This window comes from Triticum urartu, chromosome 5A (genome assembly GCF_056163025.1).
Source record: "Triticum urartu cultivar PI428250 chromosome 5A, HENAU_Tu73, whole genome shotgun sequence".
In the NCBI taxonomy this organism is placed as follows: Eukaryota; Viridiplantae; Streptophyta; class Magnoliopsida; order Poales; family Poaceae; genus Triticum; species Triticum urartu.
Genome location: NC_141877.1, coordinates 581,526,630 through 581,536,773, shown reverse-complemented (window position 1 = coordinate 581,536,773; position 10,144 = coordinate 581,526,630). Strand labels below are relative to the sequence as shown.

At 50.9% G+C, this 10,144-nt stretch overlaps 1 protein-coding gene across 1 annotated transcript; it reads right to left on the bottom strand.

Annotated features, from left to right (window-relative positions):
- Positions 1–5,613: 5,613 nt before the first annotated feature.
- Positions 5,614–7,704, bottom strand: LOC125506032 (transcription factor JUNGBRUNNEN 1-like). The gene is made up of 3 exons (XM_048670916.2): positions 7,330–7,704; positions 6,892–7,208; positions 5,614–6,766 (listed from the first exon to the last, which is right to left on the bottom strand). The coding sequence occupies exons 1-3, from the start codon at positions 7,574–7,576 to the stop codon at positions 6,197–6,199; spliced, it is 1,134 nt and encodes a 377-aa protein (XP_048526873.1). The 5' UTR covers positions 7,577–7,704; the 3' UTR covers positions 5,614–6,196.
- Positions 7,705–10,144: the final 2,440 nt, after the last annotated feature.

Below are 10,144 nucleotides of genomic sequence, written 5' to 3'. Positions count from 1 at the left end.
TAGTGCTTTATCCATCCATGTTTTTGTTTGCAATTATGGAGCACCCTAGCTTGAGTCAATCGAGCTCTACTTTTGCTATTTCGTGAATCTGGGCAGATTGTCTACTTGTTAGCGATTTTGCCGAGGATGTTGTAGTTGATCCGTGCATGCTATGTTATTGTTCTTGTCATGTATAGCTTGCATAATGTGTATTCTTGATGGGTGTATGCTTAGATTGTCATGACATGCTCTGCAGTGAGTGCATCGAGCTCGTAAACATGCCTACTTGATATCTGATTTTACATGCTCCAGTTTTCACTAAGTTTGTGATCTGATTATGTTTTTGCCATGTTCACATGCTTGCAAATGTATTTTCTGATCCCTTTCGGCTCAAGGTCATTAAGGGACTTTTGTTAAGCTCTTTGAGTAGCTCCATGCCATGCTTTACTTTGCCATGTTCAGTTCCTGTAGCATATAGTTTTCATGCTCCAAACTGTGCTACCTGACCTGAAATTCCAGACAAGTGTTAATTTCACTAAGTCTGAAATCTGTTTACCAAATGCATTTTTGCCATGCTTGTTTGAACCTGTTAATGGATGAATTAGACGTTGCTCAGTGTTCATCTTTTGTTAATCATCATGAATGAATCCCTGCCATGTATTTTGATGCCATGTTTGGGTGCTGTAGCATATTCATCTTGTTGCATTTAGATGGCTACTTGTTGTTTATCGCAGACCGGTGCCATATTTGAAATGCTTGCCATTCCCAAACCGTAACTCCGATTCCGGTGATCTTTATATCGTGTTCAAGCGATTTCATCTCACCTTTCCAGTGGAACACTTGGATTTCCAAGTTGAGGCCAGGTTCATTCATTCCTTGTCAAATCTTGTATATGCATCACATATCGCATCCCGCATAGCATACCATCTTTGCATCATATTGTTTGAGCTTTGCACGTGGTTGATTGTGTCCTTATTGCTTGTTTGTCTTGTTTGGGTAGAGTCGGGAGACGAGTTCGCTAACGAGGAACCCGTTGAGTTTGCTTTCGAGGATCCAGTCAACTCTGACAACTTTGCAGGCAAGATGATCATACCCTCGAAATCACTACTATCTTTGCTTTGCTAGATGCTCGCTCTTTTGCTATGCCTATGCTACGATGCCTACAACTTGCTTATCATGCCTCCCAAATTGCCATGTCCAACCTCTAACCCACCATGTCCTAGCAAACCGTTGATTGGCTATGTTACCGCTTTGCTCAGCCCCTCTTATAGCGTTGCTAGTTGCAGGTGAAGATTGGAGACCGTTCCTTGTTGGAACATTATTTACTTGTTGGGATATCATTATATTGCCTTGTTATCTTAATGCATCTATATACTTGGTAAAGGGTGGAAGGCTCGGCCTCTCGCCTAGTGTTTTGTTCCACTCTTGCCGCCCTAGTTTCCGTCATATCGGTGTTATGTTCCCGGATTTTTGCGTTCCTTACGCGGTTGGGTGATAATGGGAACCCCTTGATAGTTTGCCTTGATTAAAGCTTTTCCATCAATGCCCAACCTTGGTTTTACCATTTTCCACCTAGCCTCTTTTTCCATTGGGTTTCTAGAGCCCGAGGGTCATCTTATTTTAAACCCCCCCGGGCCAGTGCTCCTCTGAGTGTTGGTCCACCTCGTCAGCCGCCGGTGGCCACCAGGGGCAACTCTGGGCTGGCCTACCGGAAGTTTGGACAATCTGAGTGTGCCCTGAGAACGAGATATGTGCAGCTCCTATCGGGATTTGTCGGCACATTCGGGCGGTGTTGCTGGATTTGTTTTAACTTGTCGAGGTGTCTTGTAGAACCGGGATACCGAGTCTGATCGAAATGTCTCGGGAGGAGGTCTATTCCTTCGTTGACCGTGAGAGCTTGTCATGGGCTAAGTTGGGACTCCCCTGCAGGGATCTGAACTTTCGAAAGTCGTGCCCGTGGTTATGGGCAGATGGGAATTTGTTAATGTCCGGTTGTAGATAACTTGAACCTTAACCTAATTAAAATGAATCAACCGTGTGAGTTACCGTGATGATCTCTTCTCGGCGGAGTCCGGGAAGTGAACACGGTGTTGGAGTAATGCTTGTCGCAGGTTGTCCTCTAGTTACTCGTTCGCGCTTTGACCTCTCTTCTCGCTCTCTTTTGCGAACAGGTTAGCCACCATACATGCTAGTCGCTTGCTGCAGCTCCACATATTGTACCTTGCCTTACCTATTAAGCTTAAATAGTCTTGATCGCGAAGGTGCGAGATTGCTGAGTCCCTGTGGCTCACAGATTACTTCCAAACCAGATGCAGGGCCTGATGATTCCGTTCCAGATGACGCGCTTGAGCTCAAGTGGGAGTTTGACGAGGACTCACGCCGATACTACGTGTGTTTCCCTGATGATCAGTAGTGGTGCCCAGTTGGGGCGATCGGGACCGTGTCGCATGTTAGGTTATCTTTTATTTTTGGCGCCGTAGTCGGGCCATAAGTGTTTGAATGTTGTAATGCTATTTATGTACTTTGATTGACGTGGCAAGTGTAAGCCAACTATGTTTCTCGCCTTTTGTTATCTATACTACATGGGATGTTGTGAAGATTGCCTAACTTGCGACATTGCTTTCAATGCGGTTATGCCTCTAAGTCGTGCCTCGACATGTAGGAGTTATAGCCGCATCGAGGGCGTTACATAATGCAAACTAATAGGAGCAACATAACCATAGTGTGATGCAGTATATGTAACTAAAGATCGTACCTAGTCTTGAACGGAGAGGATACCTAGGAAGCGCTCGGTACAATCGACAAGGTCAAGCAGCCACAATCCATTTTCCAACCATCGCGTTCGAGGTTCAGATCAGAATTGTTCCTTTTAGGTTGGCCGACAGTATCTTTCCATGAGTAGTATCCTGCCACAGGGGAACCAAGGGATATGTGAGATAACTATGTGACTGTTTTCAGGTCTGCTCGAGCTAAAATCCTCATCGCTGCCAGTCGTGTTATGCATGCATGTTATGTTCCTAATAGGGAAGGGTTGATGATGCCCTGGCCTTGTCGATGACATTCGGAAAATCTTCGTGCAGCTACCCCTATAGGCCAGCGCCCCAGAGCCACAATCATTGTTGTTGAACCCTTGAATCGATCAGAACACCTGACATCAAATCTTTCTGCCGCTTACCCCGGCGATAAGTTCTAACCTCGCCGCCCTGAGGAGCTGGCAGAAATCTATGTTAGAGCTTCTTCTAATCTGTCCCGGCAGACTAACTTGGGGAGCTCAGAGCCCAAAAGACTGACTCAAAGAAGAAATATCGCCATCCGTTCGAGCGACACCCCTTGAGGACTAAAACCCTAGCCTATCTACTAGACAGAGCCGAGACAGTAGGATTCTCCTCCCCGCCATTGCCCGCCGTAGCAGCAGGCAGAGGGGAGGTGAATGCACGGGCTCGCCAAAGGGGATAGAGGGGAGGAGGGCTTTGCCCATGATATGAATTAATATGGATGAATAGATGGTCATGTTCTAGGTCGAACTAGATGGGAAGTCAAGTAGTTAATGAGCTTATAGTATATATGCTTCTTTTTACATAACACTACAAATCTCCAATGAAGCTTAAAGGAGTTTAAATGTTTGATGTGGATTGCAGCAAAGAAATCCAGTGCAGACTTTTCGACAAAGAATATCCATTGCTCGTCTCCATGCTATGCATTCAATGGTAGCTTTCACACTGCAACGACTTAAATCATTGTTGTGTATTGAATTGATGTTCCCAGTAATCTGGGGAAGCCTTTCTGGTCTTTTATGAACTACTCCCTTCGTCCGGTGAAGAGTGTACATCTAGAGATTTTAGGAAAAATTATGAGGTTAAGTAAAAAAATGCATTGGAAAGGTGCAAGACACCATCTCTCTCCTCTTTAATTACCCAACCCTCAATGAGCTAAGTGCATCTAGAAATTAAGGGGGCCATGTGTAGATTGCTATTGGTCTTGATTACTGTGTGATAAGAGAGAAGTATTTTTTTTCTACTTTAAAGTGCATTGGGAAGATAGAAGTACACTCTTTTGTGGACAAATTTTGAACCTAGATGTACACTCTTTACTTGATGGAGGGAGTATTAGTCAACTGTGAGTTGAGAGCTGCTCCAGGGATGCTATTTGGACCATATATAGTTATTTGGGGATGGTTTTTAGGGAGAAAAACTTATAATTTTAGTAAATTTGGTTTTAGGGGGTCCGCTAACTAATGCTTAGGCTAACTCTAACCGGTCCCCTATAAATAAAGGAGGATACGGCCGAGTAATTCTTTCGTGGAGTATATTTACTCCATTAAGTTTTGATCGGACCTAACCGATTCCTTAAATATAACGGAGCAAAAAAATCATCGCATTTCATTTTCGTCCACTAAAACAAATTTCATTGCATCTTTATGTCATTGAACGACATTTTGATACATTGGAGCACATAATTTACCAATTCTTTGCTACTAGAATGAAACCAAAAAAAAACAAGAACCACAATTAGACACTTTAATATATATCCAACTTCCATAAGTGGTCCCGCTAGTTGGATTGATATTTTCTTGATGTCTTCATTGTTGATTCTTTGTATTGGCTTCTCAAACTTGCACACTTTTTTCTTCTTCGGTTCCGACAAATTCGATATTGCGTCGCATCTAGTCTCATCTCCAGTCTCTACTCTAGAGAGAAATGCGTGAACATCTATCAAATTTCTCTCCATCAATAGATCGATGTAATCTTCTTCCCAATACCAAAACATGCATCCATCCTACACACATATTTAAGCAAACAATGAGCTAGAAACGGCGCAGAATCCGGTGAACAACCGAATCAAAAGAAGCACTCATCCCATCTTTTTTGCACTTGAAGAACAACCCTCCGAGGTGTTTCGGCGTGGTGGAAACGTGGTGCACCACCTGCCGCGGGCAGTCATCACACTTAATGACCGGCAACAGGGAGCCGGCGAGCTGCTGGGTCAATGCCGAGCCCGGCCGACGGCCGGGCATGTCTTTCCAGACGAACCATCGACGAGTGAGTTCCGAGCGGCTAGAGGCGGAGGCCATACCTGCATGCGGCGTAGAGGCATTGTCGGGGATGTGCGATTCGGTACCTGGCCAATCTATGACAAAGGCGTCGTTGCCGACGCCGGATGTGTCAAATCCGGCCACAACGACGGCAGTAGCAGATATACCGATTCTATGGCGGTGACAGCGTGGGGAGGCACAAATCCGGGTGGGCAAGGACCGCGGCGGGGCCTACGGAGTGTCCCTGTTGGCGGGTGGTGGGCGGCGTGGGGGCGGGTAGTGGCCGGCGTGGGGGGGGGGGCATGGTGCCGACGTAGAAGCGGCGCGAGAGTGGGTGGATGAGGCAATGGAGGGGAGGGGATTTTTTCCTCCAAACAGTAGCGGCCGAGCAAATATAGGGGCGGGATAAGTAGTGGAGGATAAATTATCCTTCTCAATTTGGTTCAGGGGCTTGGCCGGGTGCCGATTAGATGAGTAAAACCGAAATTACTTCTCTAACGCCGGATCAGGGATCGGTTAGAAATGCCCCCTAAAGGATCTTCAGGGGATCGAGGATCAGTTTTGGGAGCCCCTTATTACACTTTGCCTAACTCAAAAAACTATCAAACGTCATTCCAATTGCACATGATTAGGATTTCAGTGACATTATGAAGATACATGTTCACAAGGACAAGATGGACCCAACCAAATGATTTAGTTCAACCACAAGTTCCTCAATTCATGTCAGATACATGAGCCCAGCCAGGCAAAACAGCTATCGTTCTCTTGTATACTGTTCGTCTCGACCAGCGCGGCACAGGGGATTACGGCTGCTGCCGTCAGTGACTGCCGCTGCTTCCCCGGACCATCCTCGCCGCCGGGACTCCACTTCAAGACCTTCCGATGACCCGATTCAACCAATCCACTAGACACCACCAGAGGGTAGCAGCCGAGTACTACTACCTTGTCGACGTCGGAACAGTAAACCCCATCCCGAATTGGGCAGACGGATCGGCAGGAAGCTTCCACACCGTCGCTGTTCCGCCACCTTTCAGCTTCCCTGAAGATCATCGATACTGAACTTCTCTAGAACGACGCGAGAACGGCCGGTGTGGGAAGGAGGGCGAACCATGGTGTTACCGAAGCCGCCGGGCGACGGCGGCGAACGAGGCGGCCGGACCGGACCGTCGGCGAACTCGCGGGAGCCTACGGAGCCGGGGAGTGGAGGGTGCGTACGAAGCTAGGCCCTCTGTTTGCTGCTGATGAACCGTATGATCTGTAGTCGTAAAACCCTGCCGGATCCGTCACCTCCATCATCCTCGCGATCTCCTCCAAATACCCGTCGAGGGCCTCGACCTTGTGGAAATCGTTGGTGGCGACGGCGAGGCTATGGTCATTCTGGTGGAAGGAGTCGGCCGTCGACAATGGATTTTGCGGTTTCTGCTCCGGTATCGGCCCGGCCAGCGGAGCGTTCCATTGGCCCTGGAAATGTTGGTTGTGCATGGTGTCCCTGTAGAAGAAATTGCTGGTGCTGGTGCCCGTCTGACTGACGTACTGGTGCTGCTGCTGCTGGGGGATGCAAGGAGCGGCGGCTGCCGGAGCCTGCAGGCAGTTCATGTACTCGTCGCCGCCCTCCGACGACTCGAAGCTCCCTGTATTGGAGTTCGAGTCGGCGGTGGTGATGGCGGCGGATGGCGTGGGCGCCGGCCTCCACGGCTGCTGCTGCTTCCGGTAGGTGATGGTCCTCCTGAAGATCCTGCAGATGGTCCACACCTCCTGCATTTTCAGGTCACACGTCAGAGGGTCAATCTTACACTCACCAGCACCACATCACACGTGCCCGGTAAGGTAGCCGCACCGTGACTTTGTGTGGAAATGGAATGCACGCGTGGACCACTTACGGCTTCCTGCATGCTCGGGGAGGAGTTGGTGGCCGCGGCGGCGGCGACCGGCGGGAGGCGGAACTCATGCATCATCCAGTCGGTCTTGGTGCCCTTGCCGGCACTGCCACGGTAGTAGACGAGCGACTTCTTCAGCCCGATGGACACGCTGGAACCCGAGGCACCGCCGGAGGCAGCGGAGTAGATTGGCCGGTCGATGCCGGTGGCCTTCCAGAAGCCAGAGCCGGTCACCCTGTTGGGCCGGATGCTGTTCCGGTACTTCCTCCCTCTCAGGCAGAAGAAGTACCACTCTTTCTCCCCACCAACCGTGCTCGCCTCTGCGTATTTTGCAAGTGGACGATTGCACTTGTAAGATAGAAAATCTTTGTCCCAGAAAAGAAATTGCACTTGATCGAGCCACGGCGCACGATGAATGATGCATGGAGAGAAGGAGCTTACTGGGGAGATCCCACGGGTCGTGCTTGTAGATGTCCATCTCCCGGATGACCTCGATGCGGAGCGACTTCCTGGCCACCTTGCGGCGGAGGTAGAAGGTGACCAGCTCCTCGTCGGTGGGGTGGAACCGGTACCCCGGCAGCACCACGTCGTCGTCATCCTCCTCGTCTCCGGCGCCGAGCACCACCTCCCCGTCGCTCGTCGCCTTCTCCATCTCTATGGCGCTCATCTCCGCCTTGGCCACCATCATAAATCAATCTCAGCTAGCTATCTAGCAAAGCTTCTCCTGCGATCTTGCCTTTGTTCTCGTTTATACGTCTTGCTTGCTGCTGTTTCTACTCTGCCTAGTTCTACACTTGTATGGATCTTCTTCCTTGTGTTGAGAATATGCGTTGTATATATAGGGTAGGAAGCTCTTGGTGGCCTTGGAGTTAAGAAAATTAAGGTGAAAGCTACCGAGGCGAGGGCTCTGCAAGAAGGTAAGGAGGTGACATAATTCCAGTCTAAGTCGCTTGGTCTGACTTCTCTCGCCACAGTCGATCTTGACGAATCTTCTTCACAGCAGCTTCTCATTTACGTATTGTGCTTGCATGTGTACCATCTAATAACATTTCTAGCCAATCCCTTGAATCTTTATAGCAACTTCAATGAGGCCATCCATTTCGTCCGTCTGCATCCGTTTGAATCGATGCGGGCAAAAATGATGGCCCAACGCGCCGACCCAAACCCAAATCTTGTCCGCTTCGCGTCCGCGCCGACGCATTTGTACCCCAAATTTGCGTCTCAAATGCATCAGCGCGGACGCGGAACAGACGCCATGTGCGCCTTCTCAGTGTCCACCGCGGCCCCACCTAACGGTCGTCCAACCGCCCGCGGCCAACCTAGTCAGCTTAATTTATGACCTCGAGCCCACGCGTCAGCGACGGCGGTCATTGTTTTTTTAAGCCGACCGTGTGGCGGGGCCGTCCTCATCCGAATCGTCGTCCACATCTAGCAAGCTTTGCTTCCCCGTCGCCGGCAAACCCTAGCCACCACCACCACCACAGCGAGATGGGGCTCTTCTCCGGCGCCAGTAGCAGCAAGGCCAAGGGCAAGGCCCCCACCATCCCTTTCCCCTTGGAGTTCTTCCCGCCTCCGCTGACGCCGGCTCGCCGGCAGAGGCAGCGCGTGAACGTGCCAGTGCTCCAGGCGGAGTGGCACTGGCAGCACCACATGCCTCTCCTATACCCCGACGTCACCCTGTCGCACGACTGGCATCTGGATCCGGAGAGGAACCCAGTGCCGACGGCGCCGCGGTCAGCTAGGGCGCACGCGAAGGAGGTGCTGCGCCGGCGGGCGCTGCTGACGCCGGAGCAGCGCCGCGACCCCGCCTACGCAACCGACTCGCCCAACTGAACGAGGTGGTTCGCCTTCAAGCACGAGGAGGCGAGGCAACACGGCGTGCGCGACGTTGACCGCAGTGTGCCGCCGCCGCCGCTCGTCGTCCGCGAGGAGGACCATGCGGCCCTTGCGGCGATCTACCGGGAGAGCGAGGAGGACGAGCGGCACAGGGTGGAGGCGGTGGAGGAAGAGGAGGCTCGGTATGAGGCGGCCATGGCGCAGGCCATTGCCCTCTCCGCGGCGGGCGACTGCGTGCTGCCGCCGGTGGCCCCGCCATCCCCTCCCCGACGCCATGTCAAGGCCGAGCCGGAGCCGCAGCTGGAGCCCGAGCCCGAGCCGTCTGCCATCGAGCACTACTCCTGGACAGGAGTATTGCACGAGTGGGTCTCCGCGTCACCGGTTTGGATGGAGGTGACGCCGGCGCAGGACGCGGCGTACCTCGAGATGTGGCGCCAGCAATGGCTGGCCGAGGAGCGATGTCGCGGCGAGTATGAGGAGATGCTTGAGCGCGATCTCGAGGAGAAGGAGCGCGAGGCCGAGGAGGAGGCGCGCCAGGCCGCGGCTGCACAGGTGGCCGCACAGCCCCCCGTGGCGGCACAGCTGCCCGCGACCGACATCGCCGCCGCCTGGAACACGGCATTCCCTTAGGCTGGCCCTACGCCGACGCTCATCGACCTCACCGACCCCGAGGACGACGACGCCGCCGCCTAAGGTAGCGCGCCGCCTCGTAGTTTAGTTTGCTTTTAGTTTTATTTAATGCTAATGTGGACGCGTGGACTCTCGCCGGCCTTCCTCGCCGGCTTTAATGTTTAATTAAGTTGTTTTTATATTAAATATGCATACATTGTTTTTTTTGTCGGTGCTATCAAAATGGGTCGGGCGAGCGTTGGACGCATACCCCGACCCAAACGCGAAAGCGGACGTTCGTGTTCGTCTGGCCAACTCAAATGGACAAAAAGCAAACAAAATTGCCATCCGTTTGGGTCGGCCTGTTGGAGTTGCTCTCAGAGAAGCAAATTTAAGAGCTAGCCGCATCTAGCTTAACTCTTAAACAGTTAGAGAGTAAAAAATTACGGCTTTGCTACACATACGAAAACATTGTTACTTAAATTACGAACGAGATGGTTGGAAATTAAGAAGGCCCAGGCCGACCCCGTGAAAATCAAGTGGTTGATTGGTTAAGAAAACTCGAAACGTAGCTTTACGTGATAAAATTATGTAGGTGTGTAGCATTTTTGAAAAAATTAAGGAGTTATCCCTGCAAGGCAGCCCAACTCTCACATTTTTATTCTTCCGGTGCCACTTCTCAGATAATTTTGGCCTCTCATCCTCCTTTTTTCGATAAAGAGCATTATTATTGATTTAAAATGTAGCATTAAGCGGATATAAAACATAATAAGCATCATCCGGCCTCTGCATAACTAAGATACACACAGCC

Bases quoted from the DNA above. Each gene is read 5' to 3' on its own strand.
- LOC125506032 (XM_048670916.2), bottom strand. From the start codon at position 7,576: ATGATGGTGGCCAAGGCGGAGATGAGCGCCATAGAGATGGAGAAGGCG. The intron at 7,209-7,329 runs GTAAGCTCCTTC...CAAAATACGCAG, and splicing joins CGACCCGTGGGATCTCCCCA to AGGCGAGCACGGTTGGTGGG. The intron at 6,767-6,891 runs GTAAGTGGTCCA...CTGAAAATGCAG, and splicing joins CCCCGAGCATGCAGGAAGCC to GAGGTGTGGACCATCTGCAG.